The 20,850-nt window shown below is 34.1% G+C and overlaps 1 protein-coding gene across 2 annotated transcripts; it reads right to left on the reverse strand.

Annotated features, from left to right (window-relative positions):
- Window positions 1–1,486: 1,486 nt before the first annotated feature.
- On the reverse strand, window positions 1,487–10,323 carry LOC108343035 (calcium permeable stress-gated cation channel 1). Of its 2 annotated transcripts, none has more exons than XM_017581054.2 (12): window positions 10,055–10,323; window positions 9,142–9,480; window positions 8,901–9,056; window positions 8,377–8,512; window positions 7,915–8,016; window positions 7,200–7,316; window positions 7,030–7,110; window positions 6,132–6,472; window positions 5,797–6,042; window positions 5,126–5,450; window positions 2,919–3,152; window positions 1,487–2,371 (listed from the first exon to the last, which is right to left on the reverse strand). In XM_017581054.2, the coding sequence occupies exons 2-12, from the start codon at window positions 9,453–9,455 to the stop codon at window positions 2,102–2,104; spliced, it is 2,322 nt and encodes a 773-aa protein (XP_017436543.1). In that variant the 5' UTR covers window positions 9,456–9,480; window positions 10,055–10,323; the 3' UTR covers window positions 1,487–2,101. The 2 variants fall into 2 exon arrangements, with proteins under 2 accessions (XP_017436543.1, XP_017436542.1); XM_017581053.2 differs by having other exon boundaries at window positions 9,142–9,484.
- Window positions 10,324–20,850: the final 10,527 nt, after the last annotated feature.

A 20,850-nucleotide genomic window follows, 5' to 3' on the forward strand; every position in this document is an offset into this window, starting at 1 on the left:
TAAAATCCGAAAACACTTGAAATACTTCTTTAAATCAAGTCACAACAAAGTAAGTTATCATAAATAAGTCTAATGAGAAACATCATATAACTTTTGGCTTTTAATAATTCTATCTTTCTCTTGTTTAATAAAATAATCTCTTTTCTTTGGTCTCTTCATAAGTTTCTCTCTTACTCCCCGTGTTTTCCATCATGGAGACATCATAATGTATGGTTTTCAATGACCATACAATACCTTGATGATATTAAAGTCATGAATTAAAGTTTATTCTTATGAAATTTGTGTTTGTTAGACATGTCATTCCACCTATTATGAGTCATCGTATTGTATCGTTCATTAATATCTAGTTTCACACACAAAATATATATATATCTCAACATAAAAAGATGTGTTAGAAGTCTCAAATCGACTAAAGATAAAGATAATTTAAAGTAGGTTTAATTATGTTTTTATTCCTAAACTATTAAGGGATTTTGGATTTAATCCATCTTTCAAATTTTCCTCTATCTAAATCTTAGGTCCTTATCTTTCAAAACTCGTGAAATCAGTTATTAATGGTCAACGATAGTAGTGTTTTTTTGACATGAAACAAAATCATGTTTAATATAATAAACAATACATGGAAATACTAAAAAAAAGAAAAATGGAAAAGGTTTGGACATTTGAATATTGAGTTGCGAGTTCGTGAACTACTCAAAGCGAGTTCCTCAACTACCCGACGCTAGTTCTTGTTCCTTTCCACACATTCACCATTTCTTAACTCTTCACCAATTCCTTCACCCACCATCTTTCATCTTCGATTCTCCAATCTCAACATCATCTTAATTTTTTCCATTCTTATAATCTTCTATCACACCTTCTAACTCCTTATTCTTTCCAGCTCACACTTTCATCTCTAACGATCCCTTTTCACTTTGTCAAGGACCAACAGGAAGATAAATCAGTTGTTAATAACAATTGCACTTTAATTCTTTAATAATTTTCCTTTAAAGTAAGTACTAGTTTCAGGATTTTTTACTATTTTCCAATTATTAGTTTTTTTTTTTCACTATTCTCCATTACCATTTATTTTAAATCTTTTTTTTCTTATCCCTCCATTGTTAGAAGAAGTTCAAAATTAATTGTTTGTGATAGCTTATAAAGTTATTAAAACTAGAGAAAAATAATCAATTTAAAAGAAGAAAATAATAATTAACAAATAAAGTTTATGTTATACAATATTAATGTTACGATTACTCTTCTCCTAACTAAAAATTTAGCTGCACTTGTTAAAAGAGATAAAAAAAAAACTACTAGGAAATAAAAAGAAAATAAGAAAATACCTTCATTAGTGAAAAAAAAATCAGTTTTGTAAATGCCTTTATGATGTTTTTTTTAAGAATATTTAAATAATATAATCCGTGTTTGTCATCTCTCTTAATTTTTTAATTATGACATAACTACTAAATTCTCTATAATTAATCTATTTTTATCAATAACACAAATATTAAACATTAATCATAAAAACAATAATATATTTATTAATTAAATTTGACAAAAATAACAATAATTAATAAGCATCCAGACTAAGGATTGTGTGAATGGAGCTTCTTCTCTTTCATTCTTCAAATTGAGAACCATCGCCACTCCCTCCACCACCGCTGTTGTGCGAATGAGCTATCCCCGCGAAAATGTCGGCGTTGTCGGTTGAATGCCACCATCGGAGCAACGTGACGCCACAGCAGTCGCCGATCTCCTCCTCCATAATCCTTTAAGCTTAATCTATTTGAGCTTAATCTATGTACAATAATTTTTCTTGTGACTTACGAGTTACAATTATCCCCGAGTATAAGAAAGACCTAAAAGATAAAACCTTTATGTTCATCCAGTAAGGAAGCAAATTCACTAGTAATCAACAAAATCCTAAGCATTAGGAAAATATCTGCCTTATGTGATCTGCATGTAGTAATTTCATCTTGCAATCCCAAAACACCAAATGAATCGCTTCAGCAAGAATCACTAAAAGAGACAAGCCCATCTTCCTCAACTTTGTCAACTGATGTAGCATGTAGCATAGTGTATTGCATCGCACATGATCCTAATCTGTCTAGAAAATAATGATCTAAGGCTCTAGATGACTTTGAATGCCATCAGACAAAGAAAGAGATGACGCATTGTTTCTGCTGGGTAATGGTGTATTCTTTCGGGACTGGCGTTTTGTGCGCACAATCGCACTTTCGGTTTCAAAGTCCATACTCAGTATCTCCTCATCATCAGTGTCGTCGTCCATGCTGTCCTTAAAAATTGGATGAACATAGGCATTTTGAAGATAACCTTTCAGATTCAAGTTAGGTTCTATTGCTCGTTCTAATGTATCTTTCATCATTGCTTCCTGCATAAGTAGTTTCGACAACATTAAAATTACATGAAATGGGAAACTAGAAATATAGATGTACGTTGACAATCTCGTAGGGAGCTTGGATACCAAGTCCAAATTGATTTCAAGATACATGGTATCTTCAAAACAATTTTAGTTTTAGATTAAACTAAGGTGGTGATAGTTTGAGGATCAGTCATGTAAGTCCACTTAATTAGATTTGTCTTAAAAAAGATTGGCAGGTAGCAAAGTTGTTCAACAAATATACAAGCCACTCTCCAAAAATTGTAACAGGTAATTGAGACTTCACAATGAGATGTTGGGACAACTTAATTTGTTTTATCATGAAATCTGACACACTACATTTCATCTAACCTATGCCATGTCACCATTGGTCGGAAAGAGGCAAAAGGACATCCTATAGAACAGATGGAATAATATATTTCCTGTTTCAATCATGTCTAACAAACAAACAGACAGAAGTAGAAACCAGGACTCTACGATCAAATATTAATGCAAGCACTTCAAGAAATTACTAGGCCCGAAGGACAAATCCACATACCTGTAAGGGAAATTTGACAAATGCAGATTCAAAACGGCCTTTGCAGTACCTATGGAACCATATGGTTAGTATTGGGAGAACAATGAGAAAAGGAGTCGATGAAGCAGCTTTCTTGGTGGTGAGAAGCCCCATCAGAACTATCTGTGAGACTATCAGTGCAAAAATGATACGGAAATGGACATCAGGCCAGAATGCTGCGCCACTCTCATACTCCTGATTGTATACGTTAATGATCTGCATTCGGAAAAAAAGTCAAAGGTACAGGTCATTACCACATATGAACAACGGAAAAAAATGATGCAGATATTTAGTTATGATAAGATTGAAGTTGAACACATTCTGACTTATTGAAAGAAATGTTCTGGGTGATTAAGTTAACTAGTTCTAGAACACTAATTAGAAATGCCCCACAACAAGTTATAAGATAATCATTGAGACCTACAGACACAAGGGCATTTGAAACTCTTTTCTCCCTATGGACAAGTTAGCCCATTACCTCAAGATCAAGAAGAGTCTGATAGGTTCAGAGGGAAGGTTTACACTAGAAGGAAAACTATAATTTATTTACTATATGACAGACAGTTCTAACTGTATGTAGTTAGTTGCATCTGACTTCTATAAAGTGGCTTACCTAAGGTGCAAGGGATTTTATAAGTGGCTTACCTAAGGTCTAAGGGAAGGATACTATTTTGGTAGTGGTGGATCGCTTAACCAAATATGCCCATTTTATACCCTTGGCTCATCCTTTCACAGCCGAAGAAGTTGCCCATTTATTCATCAAAGATATTGTAAAGCTTCATGGTTTTCCCTCTACTGTTGTATCTTACGGAAACAACATTTTTATCAGTAGGTTTTGGCGTGAATTATTCAAGGAGGCTGGCACTACACTCAAATTTAGAGTGCCTACAATCCTAAATCAGATGGCCAAACTGAAGTGGTGAATCGTTGTCTAGAGACATATTTGCATTGTATGACAGAGTCACATCCTAGGAAATGGCCTAAATGGTTACCATGGGCTGAATTTTGGTTAAATACTAATTATAATGCTTTTATCCGTCTGTCTCCTTTTAAGGCTCTCTATGGCCGTGACCCTCTTTTATTGCTAAAAGGGTCTACCATTCCATCCAAGGTCCATAGTGTGAATTCAATTGCAATAGGAAAGAGATGACATTCTGCACGAATTAAAAGCAAATCTGTGTAAAGCACAAGACTAGAACTGCATACAAGTCAACAAACGTCGTCATCAGGATGCGGAATTCCAGGTTGGAGATTGGGTTTACCTCAAGTTACAACCTTATAGTTGGCAATCCTTGGCTAAACGCCCTAACGAGAAGCTTAGCCCCAGATTCTATGGTCCTTATGAAGTGGACCAACGAACGCATAGGGATTGTTGCCTACTATTCAACCAATGTTCAACTTCTTCCTTATGCTTTGACTGAAGATCTTATGTTAGAAGTCCAGCCAGAATCAGTGCTAGATGTTCGTACTTCTTCTAGTGCCTTGGAAGTTTTGATTCAATGGCAGAATCTTCCATCCATTGAAAACAGCTGGGAGGATGCTACTGTTGTTGCTAAGGAGTTCCCTACTTTTCCCCTTGAGGACAAGGTGAAACTTCATGGAGGGGATATTGATCGGTTCACAAGGAAGGTTTACACTAGAAGGAAAACTGTAATTTAGTTACTATATGACAGACAATTTTAACTGTCCGTAGTTAGTTGCATCTGACTTCTATAAAGTTAGAATGGACAGTTTAGCCGTTATTATCTTTGTTTGTAATTTGTAAAGGTTAGTGTGGGAGAGTCTGGTTGTCTCTAATAACCAGAAAGTTGTATGTTGTTTGGGTCCTTTCTCTAGAGGAAAAGTCAGTGATATTATAATACGTTTTACAGTTTAATCAAGTATCATTTGTGTAGGACTGTAATACCTATCAGAGTCACCCTTCAAAATCCTATTCAAACGATTAATTGTTCCTATTAAGCGATTAATTGTTCCTATTATTTTTCTAGGTATGACTATATGCCAGGAACTTACAATATTTTTAAAAATACTAGTATGCTAATAGGGACACGTGTATAAGCCATTATGGTGCTAAGCTCTAAATGTGCCGTGTGCATTTTTTAACAACGGTTGATGGAACCCAAATCATAATCGTGCTTATAAAATTCAATCACCATTGGCTTGTAATTAAAAATCTAACATCTGTGTACCTGATGACGGAAGACAACATAGGCCAAGCCAAAGAAAACTATAATGAAAGGAAGAACAGCAGGAGTGACTGCAGCATATACTAGACCCAACAAAAAGTACAACTGTATACGCGGTTCTCCAGAGTTGAAACCGATACTCCCAGGATCCATGGCCTCTTCCCTGTCCTTTTCAGTTTTCACCAAGAAAAAATTCTTCAAGTGATAAAAAATTAACGGTTTCAACATCAAAACCTCCGCAGCTATACTAGCCCATCCGTCAACCATTATATAAGTAATGAAGAAACTTGCTTTTAAAGGAATAGCCGTGCCAATTGTTACCGGATATCTGCCAAAAGATTAACAAGTGTGCTTAATTTTATCGACACAGTCTAAATTTAAGAAAATATCTTGGATCAATACATGGAATCAAACTACCTGAGGGTGATTAAGAATGTTAAAATATTGTTTATTAAAAGGCATATTTCATAGTATAGATTATGACACCATTACTTTTTAATAGTTGGCATGGATTTAGCATTATAGCCATTTCCATGTAATAAGAAGTGATATATTGAGTACTAACACAAGACCACTAGATCACACCCACAACACAGGAAATATAGTAATGCAATTTACAAGGTAAAATTACTACAGAGAATAAAAAACCGAGTTCCCTATATGGAATAACTTACTGGTTCGCTGGTTGGTGAAGGAAAGAACTCAGCTGTTGAAATGCTGTTCCGGTAAGTATGTTCCCAAGGAATATATTCACAAAATTGAAAAGATAGTGTCTAGAAGCTGATCTTCTCTCAAGAGATGATATAGATTCAAAGCCTTCAAATTTAGACATGATCATTAATATTGTTGGCAAGAAGATAAGGAACAGCTTCAGCACAATACCGGGCAGAAAACCTTGAATGAATGACTTTATGAAAGGGCTGCAAAATGAGATATGTTTGAATAAGTAATCACCAGTGATGCAAGTGAAATCATATCTTGAGATTTCCAGCCATTAGATTAGACTTACATAGTAACAAGTGGCTTCAGCCACGGAGCTGCTTTCTGGATTCCTTCAATACTTGCAAGGGTTTGAACAAATGCAATGGGGATCATAAAGAAGAAAGTGAGGAAAAAGAATGCCACAGCTATGATTAACCTTCTGACAGTGAGGGAAACATAGGGAATTGGCAAGTTTCGCCAATATACATCTCGCGGTTCTGGAGCCCACTCAGTCAGCCAAAGTGTAGGATCTCTAGTTTGCTGAGTTTGTGCACAAACAGCAGCACCCCATCTTGTTTTAAATGAAACAAATGCAGCAGGCATGATAGAATTGGGATCATTTGTGACCTTTTCCCTCTCTACAACAATCTGCAAAATCACCTCTGACCATCAAGAAAACTTAAAGAAAGAGACTAAAGCAATGAAAACACAATATAGCTATCTACAAATGACCTATTATGTTGATATTGGCCCTAAGTGAAATTGAATTAAGAAGTTTCTTCAGCATTTGTTGCAGTCCAAAGTTGATAGGACAAACTCTAGCCAGCATTTGGAAAATTCTCTATTTTGATGTAAATGATGAATAAGGAAAGGCTGCCACAAAATAGCGGAATACTATGATGCATGCGATAAGGTAAAGAAACTAGCAGAATGTTTAGGAAATTCTAGCCTAAAATGAGCTCAGCAAAATTAAAGTAGATTTGGCTTGGTAGTAAAAGTGGATGGGAGGGAGGGATAGGATAACGGTTCTAATTCCCCCCTTATATTAACAACTAGCATTTGTGGATCCATGAAAAAGGGTAGATTTTCATATAAAAGTAAATTTCTTAAAAGTTTGTCTATGTATTATTGGCATGGAAGATTTCATTATGCACGTGTAATGAGATAAACTTTGTGATAGAAAAGAAGATATACCCGATACTTACTTCTTTTGACAATTTATCAATTTCATTGATGTGGTGATCAATAGCATCCACTTTCTTTCCCCAAAGGCCAAGGAAACCAGTCTGGCAGCACGAAATAAGAGGGAAAGCTCAAGTGAAACCTGGATGGTTCTGATAAAATTTTGACTGAATATTAATTTCTATTTAAATACCTTTATTTGGGGTCTTTTTGAAGTTCTTTCAAGTTTATTTTGATAGTATACAAGCCAATTTTTCAACTTCTTCTTCTTGTTAACCAACTTAGCAAGTTTGTTGGCATCATAAACAACCTGCATAAACGTTATAATAAATTGGCTGATACTATTTGTACCAATTTAAAGAAAACTAAATAGACAATTGAAAACTAAACAGCAAGTTAAGAGCAACAGTATATTGGGTATCAAAAGATAGGACAATGGAAGGGGAAATTGGGGATATTTTGGTTTATGAAAGGATTATCAGTTTTGGTTTCTACTTTTGCCAATAATTTCAAAAGTACCACTTTTTTTTACACTTGGTTTCGGTTGTCAAAGATTTGTGCAATTTGAGCAAGAAATGGTAGAATATGTAATTGAAAATTGGAAACAGAGTAGAAAGTATGTAATTATTGGTGAAAACAAGGAATGACTTTCTCAAATCAAGCATGCCAGTTTCATTTAACATGTAGTTAATAATGTATATGTAATTTCAATTCAAATTATAAACTTGAATTCAATGAACACGGTGAAGTGCAGTAACAAGGTGACTTCTGGCCACAAGATATCCAAACCTTGTAGTACAGGGAGAAACTTAGAAACTAGAAACCACACAATGCATAATACGAAAATCAGGGAGATAATAGATGCAAGTACCATTTGAGCAGTGTAGGTGTAAACAGTAGGAACCAACCTGGTGAGTTAGATAGTGATCTGGATGATTGACCAAAAAGAAGTGCTCAACAAGCTCACTCACAGATTCATCAGGGTCTGATGGAATATTTCTAACAAGCACCTGAGTACACAGTATTTCTATAAGTAAAAATGTGATTAGCTAGTGCATGACAACTCAATCACTGCTGCAATTTTCTTGAATTCATCACTAGTAATAAAGATGCACAAGAACTGCATTGCTCTGTTGTAGTAAAAGACCCAAAAAACTGTTAAATATACAACTGAAATCTACCATTGAAAATGAACAAGTATAATACAAACTCCAACCTCTAAAAGCTCAAATCAGATTCCATTACTTCCTTTCAGAGATGCTCGACAAAATTATAGTAAAACAAACAAAAGAGTGAACCTCAATCTGCAACCACATAGTTCTATATAAAATAGTTACATTTAATATTGAAGGGTGAAAATTTCAGTTTACCGTAAATTGATCAGGACGACGCTTTTCTGCTGCAAGAAAACCAAGTCTCATTGATGCTACCTTCCCATATTCCTTTAGCAAAACATAGCAAGTCCAAAAGGTAAAGGCATAAGCCAGTACTATGTGTCCCCAAAACCTGAAGAAGTTCACAGAACTTTAGTATACATTAATATGCATCACATTAGTGACTTACTTTGCAATGCTAATGTTAACAAGGGAGACGATGCCAATTAAGTAGAACGAGTAATGTTAATATTCAAATAGATTTTGGGGAATTAAGTGATGTTGTCCGAGAACTAGAAAGAAAGACTGGTGGGAAGAATTGATAATTTAGGTATCTCATAAGCACTATAGAAGATGAAAAGCAATTAAGATAAGCTTAAGGTTTCACCTAATTAGATGCTAAATCTAAAACACCATAAGTATACACTTGGCATGGGGACAGTTCAAATTTGAAGACTTTGGTAGAAAACATGAAAATGGAGTAGCAGAATTGCAACAGCACTGAATGGAGAAATTGAAACCTTTCAGATCGACTATGGACATTTGAAACAGAGAGTTTATCAATGTCACTGGAAGTTATGTTTCTTATGTGGGCTCCTTCTAGGCCAGTACTAGTCCAATTAACAGGAACCAGAATAGTCCAAGCCAAGAATGCTATGGGGACAAAGATTTTAAGCCTGCCAACACAAACAGAAAAAAGCAGATCAGAATAACCGTATCATGCTTTCCTGAAGTAGCATTGACTCAATGCTGCATACATACCCTATCAAGTAAATTCGCAAGTAAACAACAGAGTCCAATCCTGCATGGTCAATAAGCTCAGGTTCTGGCATTCTAATTGCTTCTGGCATCCAATTCAAAAACCCAAGATATGCTCTCCAGTCTAAATTGATGAACTTGCTCACAAGCCCTCTTCCCTGAACTGGATCTGTTCTTAAACCCTTCAAATACCATTTTGGAAAGTACACCCTATCGTTCCAAGGTTGAAGCCTCAAAATAGCAAATGCCACAAAGAAAATCAATGCACTGGAAATGTTTATGGCAGCAGCAACCCCTATATCCGACAATGTTGTCATCTCTTCCCACTGAACGGATAAAGGTCTTCCTACGATGTGAACAAAGGGTTTAGGCAATGTTAGGTTAGATTCATGCAAAACAATTTTGAACCAAAACTTTATCTGCCAGAAGGTCATTTCTTTTCAGTATGATTTTCCATATTATTCCAGAATTCCATTGAATAAGTACATTTACACAATTTACAAGAAAACTGACCTGCTTTTGTTTCCATAATAATTTTAAAAACTGATTAATGATTAATTTCTTATTATTTGCAAACCTTGTGTCCTACTCTCTTCCATCCAATCCATAACAACAAACACAAAAATCAATAACACTTCTAGCTTTCTGGTTCCAAAACATAAACCGCCCCCATTCATCATTCAAACAGTGTTCACTCAAAATGATACAGATCAAACAAAAAATCAAGTAGAAATAGGAAAAGAAACGAATTAATCATCGCCAAAATCAAAATTTATCTCTTTGATCACCTCCTACCTATGTTTTGGTCAAAATTCAATCTTCCCTGAGCCTTACCCAGAAACACTAACAATAACAACAACTAACTAGAATGAATATCATGATAAGAAAGCAACGTGTGATTGATTGGAATGCTCACAATAAGTTGCAGAGTTGAAGATGATGCAACGTGGGGCGAAAGGGTGTCTGTGTAAGAGGTGGAATATCTTTTCAAAGCAAACAAGGAACAAGATTCCGCAAGCTTTTCTAGTATTAGAACACACGCCACTGTCACCTGCTTGAGTTCAGAAACAGGAACACAGCTTCAAGACTTTACTATCACACACAAAACAAAATATGAAGCAAGACGCAGAGAGCAGAGACAGTGGAATAGTTTGTGTCTAGATTTTTCTTCTGCATTTCAGGCAATTGCATTCAGTTCCTTTTATAAAGGTGTGTCGGCACGTGATAACACAAACATACGTACTACTATCACATTCCATTACATTCGTGCCAACTATTATTGTATTTTATTTATAGATATTTTTAATTAACTGTTCATTAAAAAAATTCTTTCATCAAATTTTTTTATTTTTTTATTTAACTACTCTCTCATTTAATTTTGCAGTCAATGGAATAGCTTTAATGTTTTTGAAAAGAGAGAAACGAATTATTGAATAAAGATCAAGTAAGGTCAAACCACAGATGAAAACATATTTTAAATATATAATAAAAATAATTTTTCCTATCTAATCTTTCTTTTTGAATTTTGAATTTGTCTTCGAACATTTTTCGTTCTAAAATACCTTTTTAAAACTTTAAAATCACCATTTCTTTCTCTTTGGTATAATAGAGGAGTATAAATAATTTGCACTATTTTTCAGAAAAATAAAAGAAAAAGTATGTATCCCATAAACTAATATGGTTGTTTTTGAAAGTCCAAATTATTGAGAAATAGAGGTGAATGGGAATATAGGGATATGCACACATGAACGAAAGGGACCACTGCAGCCATGGTAGAATTATGTGAAGATAGTAAGATAGATGATACTACAAAAATCTGATTCAAACTAAAGGTAATAATTAAATGAAAAATAATGCAAGAAGAGGATGAGGTGGCATAATGAAAACGAGTTACCTAAGCGTGTATATCCGTGTAGATAATGCGTTGCTTGCGTAGAAATGGACCACGTATACAAAATCAAATCAATTATTCAATATTATATTATTTTGCTTTTGAATTTCATTTTTTAAAACTTTAAACACATCAAATAAGAAAATAACATTATTTAAAAAAATAATATATATATATATATATATAAGATAGTTTAGAAAAATTACACCTTGTAATAATTTAAGTTTTGAAGTTTAACTATAAATACTAAATCAAATATTTTTTAAAGAAGGGAAGTGTCTACTTTACTTACAATATCAAAAGTACTTGTTTAAATTAAAAGAAAATCTAAGGCTTTATACGAGAAGTTATGCAAACCGTTTTAATGTTAATACACAGTCTTCTTTAAATGAGAATACAAACAAAAATTCATATCGTCTAACAAAGCACATGGTCAATGAGAAATGTCTACATAAATGCTTTAAAGATAATATACTTAAGCATTTGTATTCATGCTTAGACCAAAAGAAAAATAAGTTATGAAGGAGACGTCTTAGAAATATGTGCAAAATAGTAGGATATACTTTCAAACTCTCAAATTAAAATATCCTTTATTAATAATCATAATAATACTGAAACCTAAATGTCGTACATTAAAAAATAGGGTTATAAGCAAGAGTATTCCATAAAGATTTTCATCTAATGAAAAGCGCGTTAAAATATACTTCCAAAAATAGTTTTTCATAAGAATCTAATGTCATATGTTGTCTGTTATAAAAATGTATTATACATCGTCCAACCCTTCTTGAATAATATTCATTTTTAGGTCGCACTAAAAGTCAACAAACTCAATTCTCCACTAATGTAGGCTAGTGGTAACCAAGGTATAAATCATAGGATTCAGTGTATGTTAAGTTCAAAAAGTGTATAGTTAATCCTGTTAGCATAAAACTTAAGAGAAGAAGTTTTGATGATGTCTCAAAGTAAAGTCTCAAGTACTCTTGTTGAAAGAAGATCTTCATGAAGACTTGTCTTGTGTTAAAGCTTTTGTAATTTAGTAGATTTATGTATAGGATGTGGTTTATGTTTGATTCTATGTATTGATTACCTTAGGTCGCATTAAAATTCGTTTTGAATAAGAAACCTCATTTTATACTCAAGATAATCGATTATCAACTTATAATAATCGATTATCAGTAATCGATTATGACTTGCCATAATCGATTATTATGAGCAATAATGAGAATTTTTAAGTAAGTTTTTGGTCGTTGTGTATTCATTAAATGCATAATCGATTACCATAAGTGGATAATCGATTATCACACATTAAATAGCTGGCAACGAAATTTTGGAGGTATCCTTGAGTGAGATCTCTATAAATTAGATTAGGACTCTAATTCTAAAATACGATATACTTGAATTTTGAAAAGCTTATCTGTTTTGCTGTGTGTTGTGACAAGTGTGTTTTAGGGTTTGTGTAACCCTTGTGCTTTGGCTTTGAGAACTTGGTGTTGGCATAAAGCAAGAACTTTCACGGGAGTTGTGATTGAGTGTTGTTGTTGTTCCTGAGTTAAAGCTTGTCATCCTATGTGAAGATTCAAAGGAGGTGTTCATCCTTTGTGAAACATTCAGAGGAGGTATTCCTCCCTTGTGCGTTTCAGGGGAAGTAAGTTTCATCTCTTGGGATAACAAGAAAGGTGTTTTAACCTTAAACTGTGTTATTTTCTTTGTGATTGTTACAGTTTATTGGTTTTTGATAGTGAAGCGTTAATTCTCATTTGAGATTAACGACTTCAAAGGAGGTGTTCATCCTTCGTGAAACATTCAGAAGAGGTGTTCCTCTCTTGTGCGTTTCAGGGAAAGTGAGTTTCATCTCTTGGGATAACAAGAAAGGTGTTTTAACCTTAAATTGTGTTATTTTCTTTGTGATTGTTACAGTTTATTGGTTTTTGATAGTGAAGCGTTAATTCTCATTTGAGATTAATGATTGAACGTAGGATTTATGTGATCCGAACTAGTATAAAAATCACATGTGCAATTTTCTTTCTTCCTTACTCTTTTATTTGTTTAAATTGTTATTAAAGAATTTATATTTTACGAGAAAATTAATAAAGGTATTATTTGCGACAAGAAACCAATTCACCCCCTCTTGGTTTGTTGTACACGCTAACCATTCTGCTGCACCGCTCTAACAATCGATATCAGATCTTGCTTTGATAGTAGTTCAAAATGATGGGCCAACATCAAACCTTTGCTGAGGGTGCCTCTATCAATAGAGCTCCATTGTTTAATGGAGAAAACTATGCTTTTTGGAAAGTGAGAATGCAAATTTTCATGGAATCTATTGATAGTGAGATTTGGGAAACTTTCACAAATGGTCCTTTTATTCGTACTGTTTTAGTAACAATTTGCAGGGACCCAAACCTTGTGAACAATGGAATGTTGATGATAGAAAAAGATCCCAACAAGAGGTAAGGGCTCGTAACATAATATCGTATGCTCTAATTGTTGATGAGTTTTACAGGATCTCAACTTGTAAAAAGGCTCAAGAGATGTGGAAGATGCTGAGAGTCACCCATGAAGGAACTAATGATGTTAAGAGACCCAGAAGAAATACTTTAATCCAAGAGTATGAGATGTTCCACATGAAGTAGGGAGAAACTATTGTAGATGTTCATAAGTGCTTCACGCATATAGTGAATCATCTCATTGGGTTAGGTAAGTCCTTTGATAATGATGAATTAAATATAAAAATTCTTAAATCTTTGGACAAGACTTGACAACCCAAAGGTGATTGCCATCAGTGAGTCACAAAATCTCAATATCATGTCAATGGCTGCATTGTTTGGTAAGTTGAGAGAACATGAACTGGATCTCAGGAGATTGAACGAGGATGAAGAGAAAGGAAAGAAAAAGATTCTAGCTTTCAAGTCTGAGATAGAAAAAAGGTAAAAATCTTAAAGAAGAAGAGGACTATGAAGAAGATGAAGAAAACATGGGTCTCTTTATTAAAAAGTCTAACAAGTTCATGAAGTTCAAGGGAAGAAAAAGATTTAAAGGCGAAAAGAAGGAGTTTAAAGAATCATCTTTAAACTATCGTTGTTATGACTACGGAGAAAAAGGACACATGAAGACAAATTTCCCAAACCCAAACAAGGGTGAAGAAAGAGGTCAAAAGAAGTTCTTCAAGAAAAAAGAAGGCGTATATTGTTTGGGAGGAAGATAATGAATCTACAACAAGCTCAAGCGACTTTGATGAGCAGGCCAAATATGTTTGATGGCAGATGACAATATCTCTAAAAATCAAGTAAGTTCCTCTAGCGATTATGAAAATTCATATTACAGTGAGAGTGAATTGCTTGACACATATAAAGAATTATTATTTGAATAAGAGAAATTAGATAATGCTCATAAGAAATTGAAGAAAGAATTTAAATAATTAAAATCAAATTACGAAAATATCCTTGAAGAAAATAAAGATTTGAAAAATAAAATTTTATATTATAAGAAAGGTAAATATGCTAAAAGTGAAGAATGCATTTCATGTTTAAATAAAACGAAGCCTCTTGATAAAACAAAAAACGCTGAAAGTAGTAATAATTCAAAAATCAAAAAGGTCGTTAAACATGTTCCTAAAAATAATTATAATTACTACAATTAAAATTATAGTAATAAAATTAAAAATGTTCCTAAATATAATTATAATTATCATGATTATAATTATAAAAATAAAATCAAGTATGTTTCTAATTATAATCAACATCATTATTCTGATTATAATTATAAAATTAAAAATAAAAATAAATATAAGAGAACTCGTAAAATTTAGGTAGAGCAAGGAACTAATTATAGAAAATCGAATGTTGCCACATGTTTTTATTGCATGAAAAAGGGTCATACATCAAATAAATGTAAAATAAAACATTATGGTGTTCCTTGTGGAGAGTTTACTTGGGTTATAAAATAATTCAAATATTTGTCTAACTAACCCAAATGACCTAGTGGTTGGGTACTAAAATAGTTTGTTCTCTTTTTTATTTTGTAGATAAGTTCTAAATTCAGGAATTCCATGTGGTACCTTGATAGTGGTTGTTCAAGGCACATGATAGGGGATAGGAAGAAATTTTCAAAGTTCCGAAAGAAAGAACAAGGCAATGTCACATATGGTGATAATAACAAGGGAAAAAACCTTGCAGTAGGAGACATAGGAAGTGGAAAACCTTGATGATAAAAGATGTGTTATTTGTAGAAGGTTTGAAACATAATCTACTCAATATTAGTCAACTATGTGATAAACGTTTCAAATAAAAATATTTCATGTTTAGTAGTAAAAGAAAAAAATTCATAGTTGTGGCATAAAAGAGCTGCTCATATTCATAAGCAACAATTGAATAGACTCATATATAAAGACTTAGTAATTGGTCTACCAAAACTTAATTTTGTTAAAGACAAACTACGTGTTGCATGTCAAAAGGGTAAACAAGCCTACCCCTTTTTGCTTCGCCTATATATACTTCGGTTCCGAAATCAGTGCGGATAGATGAAAATAACTATTGTCATTTTCCTTTATTTCACTAAACTACCAACACTCCACTCCTTGGAATGAAACCCGAGACACTGACACACCACTCATTTTCGTTTTTCAATGCATATGCATTTCTCTTCCACTAAGGGAAGAGAACCCTCACTCTCAACCTATTCACACTCTTGGTCAAAGATTGTAACTAAGTGCCTCTCAATGGTTTCTAATTCATGCAAGGTAAACGGGTTTCAAGATAAACACAATACAATAATGGTTTAAGCATACTCATAAGATTAAACATAAACTTGTAACATCCCAAAGTACCCACAACATGCATACCTTGCAACATTAACAAGTTTCGAAAATAACATATATAACCACCCTCCATACCACCCAACACGTGAAACATATCATAAAAAGAACATGGATGCAAGATCATCTCAGCAATCACCTCCTATCCATCATACACTATACTATATATATATATATTCCTAAGTTACACTCCTTACCTCTAGTTTCAAGAAAGCTTCCCAAAGTTCTTTGATTTCCTTCTTTCACGAGACACACCAAAAGCCTTCACTCCACTATGCTTCCCTCTAAGCCAAGGTCAAGTGCAATAGAATCAAGGTAACTCCTTCCTTCTCTCACCGAACTTGGTTGGTTTATGACAATATTAGGTGCCTCTTTATTTCACTCTCACGGTTCTTGTAGTATAAACTCCCTAATATTAACCTTACACACTTAAGTAGCATTAACCCCAAACCTCACTAAGAATTAACCAACTACCCAAGGTTACCCACAATATTACCCTACACCACTAACTTCATATTCCACTTTTCCTAACTCCACATTATCTCCAATAAAGCCAAACTTTAATAGGTGTAGATGATGGTCATTAAGAGTGTTAAAGGTGCCTCCATAACGCTCATTTATTTACCCTACAATGCACATGGGGTGGGTCTCCTTCCAGGAGATTCAAGAGTCTCAAAAGAAGCTTCCTAAGGCCAAAAGATTATATGCCCAAACCCATGCAATTTGGAAAAAAAGTGAAATAGAAACCCATATAATGTAATGTAATATAAAAAAGAAACCAAATGGGCAACATGGTGCCCTCCTCCACTGGACATTCACGACAAGCAAGCAAAAGACCAAGTCTTTCTCCAAAAAATTTTCTCTCCAACCATGCAAGGGAAAATTAAAAAAAAAAACTAGAAAAGTATAACCAATGATGAATAAGCATTGAAATTATTCTATTTTACTACAATTACTTTAAAGTCTTTTATTTATTATTTCTTTAAATTCACATTTATATCAATCTTCAATATTAATTTCATTAGGACATATTTTTACTTTTATTTATGTTAGAGCGACGTAGCAGAATTGGTTTCTTATCACAAATAGTTCTTTTAATAATTTTCTTGTAAATATAAATTATTTAATAACAATTTAAACAAATTAAGGAAGAGAGAAAATTGCACAAGTGATTTTTATACTAGATTGGATCACACATATTCTACATCTAGTTGTTAATCTCAACTGATTGTTACAATCACAAAGAAAATAAAACAGTTTAAGGTTAAAACACTTTTCTTGTTACCCTAAGAAATGAATCTCACTTCCCTTGAAACCTAAAAGGCATGACCACCTCATCCGAATGTTTCACGAAGGATGAACACCTCCTTTGAATCTTCACAAAGGATGATTGGCTTTAACTCAGCAACAATAACAACACTCAATCACTACTCCCGTGAAAGTTCTCGCTCTATACCCACACCAAGTTCTCAACGTCAACGCACAAGAGTTACACAAACCTTAGAACACTTATTAATGCACTCAACAGATAAGATTTTTGAAATAAACGTATTTCGTATTTCATATTTTAGAATGAGAGTCCAAATCTAATTTATAGAGATCTCATTCAAGGATACCTCCAAAAATCCGTTTCAACTAATTAACATGTGATAATCGATTATCCACTTATGGTAATCGATTATGAATTTAATGAATTCACAACGGTAAAAAACTTGCTTAAAAATTTTCATAATTGCTCGTGATAATCAATTATGACAAGTCATAATTGATTATTGATAATCAATTATTATAAGTTGATAATCGATTATCTTGAGTATAAAATGAGGTTTTCTGATTCAAAAAGAATTTTAATGCAATCTAAGGCAAACAATACATAGAATCAAAGATAAACCACATCATATACATAAATATGCTAAATTACAAAAGTTTTAACACTAGACAAGACTTCATGAAGATCTTCTTGCAACAAGAGCACTTGAGACTTGACTTTGAGACATCATCAAAACTTCTTCTCTTCAGCTTTGTGCTAACAGTTTAGTATTTGCATTATGTTTTACTAACGTTTTGAGTAGGATTTCATAAGAATCAACTATTAAAAAGCAATTTTGTATTTGTTGGGTTACGATTTAGGACTAACTTAATCTTATCTAGTTTGTTAATTACTAACTTTTGGCAATACTGAAGTTGCCTTGTTAAGTAGTAGTAATTTGATAACGCCAACGATAGCGTATCAGTCTAACTTTGTGAATGTGTTCCAGAACAAGACATCACTCAAGCTTCCCTGGTCTATAAGGACCTTGTGGACTTGTCAATTAGCTACAGTTACCATGATGACCACCGAGTCGTCTCGAACTAAGCCCTTTAAAGAGAAAACGTTATTGAAGAAGGTTATGGGTGGTAAACATAGTGGCGAGAACTGGCTTACCTAGTTTATACTTCTCTAGTATCTTTTTTGTGTAACCCATGAGTTTCCTCCCTAGTGAAACCTTCAACTATGGTATGGATGCTTCCCCTTGCTTGGGCGAAGTTAGGCTGGACGATTCGACTTTGGGCAGCCTTGGGCCCTGAAACTTGGAGGATCATGTTGGGTTGCTCTGGTTGTCCTCGACCTTGTCCTGTAAAACCTCCTTGTCCTTAACCTCAACCGCGACCCGGGTAGCCGCCTTATCCTCGGTTGTTCCCTTGATGGATGCTAGAGCCTTGGAGCGAATCAACTCTTCATGGTAGTCCTCAGTGTTGTGTCCTATTCTCTTGGTAGGCACACATTTTTTAAGTGTCCTCTTGAAGGAAAGGTTGTCAAGGCTCAAGGAGCTTAACAGGTTCTATGTTTCATGGTTCTTTGAGTATAGTGGCCCTATTGACATTCAAAGGAGTGTAATATGTATACCAACTTATAGCTCAGTTAACAATGTTGTCCTTTTTATTGTTTCCTCTTATTGGGATGTCGGGATTGTATGCCCTTTTTAACCTGTTTTCTTCAATGGCCATGTACTTGGCTGCTGGCTCCCTAAGATCATCCATGTTGTGGTTTCTTTGTAAAAAAAGAGTTTGAGAAGGGTCTAGGATATAGACCATAGATTAGTGAGTGCATGATCACTAATCGAGTAAGGACTGGGGTTGTTATCGTTCTCATGGTGAACCTCTTTGTGAAATGTTGGAGGGTCTCGTTTTCCCCCGACTTTATGTATTTTAGGGCTATTGACGAAGTAGTCACCACGCAATCTACAAATCGAACTCTGAACATAGTGTTCAATGCCTCAAAGGAGTCCACCAAGTATAGAGGCAACGTGTAGTACTACTCTAGGGTCGGTCCATCCAAGGTAGTTGGAAACAACGTACAAAAGACTCTTTCATCTTGTGTATGGATACTTACCTGGATTAGATAAGTCTTTGGATGTGTGGTCAGGTCAATCATTTCGTCATACTTTTTAATGTTGATGACAACTCCCTTAAGGATGCGAGCCCCAGTTACTTCTGTTATGAAAGGATGAAAGTTCTTTAGGTCTTGAATAGGAAATCTCTGTCGTGCTTATGGGGAGCCTAACGTTCTTCCCGGCCTATCCACCTGCCAAGGTGTCCTATGGAATCTTGGGCTTCCAATGATTATTTGTCTTGGTGTGGGTTGCGATATTTGTGCCTAATCGGGCTCTTGTCCGAGTTGTGGGATCATCTACGACTTTCTCTCATTTTTGTGTTAGACTAACCTACTCTGTTCTCTTTGAGTCCAATGTTGGGGAGATCGGTCTCAGATGGAGTCACGAGAGCGTCCACGAGTCTCTCCCATTCGATTTCGAGTTGACTTGCTCTAATGTTCAGTAAATTAATAATGAGTTCTACTGCAAACTCGTTATGTTGGTAGGCTCTACTTCGTTTGAGAGTTGCACGGGTTTTCTTCTCAAGAGTTGGGCTAAGGTCGAGGAGATGGTTTTCAATTCTCCAAGCCAATATGCTTTTGTTGAAGTTCCTAGAGCTCATGGAGGTATGCATGTCATTGCGCGAGAAGGACTTTGAACTCGACATCATAATGTTTGAGTTGTTCGTTGTTTTATTGGATAAGCATTTGCATTTGATGTTGCACAATCACCATTTGGTTGGATTCCATCTCATGGGAAACTTGTGCTTGACTCTTAGTGGTGACCATGGGAAAGTGAGACTAGGGAAGAGTTTTACCGAGGCTCCACAGTAGGCGCCAAATGATCTTAACGGGATCTTAAGTGTGGATTTGTGGACAAGTGGCAAGATCCTAGTAATGGCTTGAGAGTTCTTGTTGGACGAATGGAAATCTTTGTTGCTTAGAGTGGATAAATTCACCTACAAAAGATTCTTTGATGCTCAAGTCAATAAGATTATTTAGGATCTTTTTTAATATAGTGAGTATGAGTAATTATAAAGTGAGTATTCCTTGGAGAATACTAATTGTATTTATAAGATCAACATGAACCATAAATCTATGTTTCCACTAAAATAATATTTATCTCAAGTATATAATAATGTAGTTAATAATAATATAATAATACCTCATTGTAAATAATAACCATAATATTAAACTCACTATATTAGTTATAATACATAGATATTATTTCAGTAAACATATATTAAAATAAAGTCCATTTGATACTTTCAATGTGATAATGTATTTAGAGTCAATTTTCTTTTTCCGCCATCTCCTACCACCTTCCTGTAGTTAAAAAAATAAAATTAAGATTTTAGATTATAGAGTGAAGTTAAAATAACAAAATTTGAGATATTGAAGTTTTATATATGCGTTGTATATACAATTGTTCTTTCTTTCTACTTTTACACGATCAAATAAGAAAACGAAACCTTTATCGTTCTTTTCTTTCACTTTCTTTCTTATTAAATAACTTAAAACCCGTCGCATTTTTTCTTTTTCCATTTTCTTTATTACATCAAAAACATCTAAGTCTGAGATGATGGTGGATGTTGCTTACTTCAAGGAGGTGGGTCATGACTCCCAAACTCATCATTTCCTTTTACATATATATAT

Source organism: Vigna angularis, chromosome 6, assembly GCF_016808095.1.
Source record: "Vigna angularis cultivar LongXiaoDou No.4 chromosome 6, ASM1680809v1, whole genome shotgun sequence".
NCBI classification, from domain to species: Eukaryota; Viridiplantae; Streptophyta; class Magnoliopsida; order Fabales; family Fabaceae; genus Vigna; species Vigna angularis.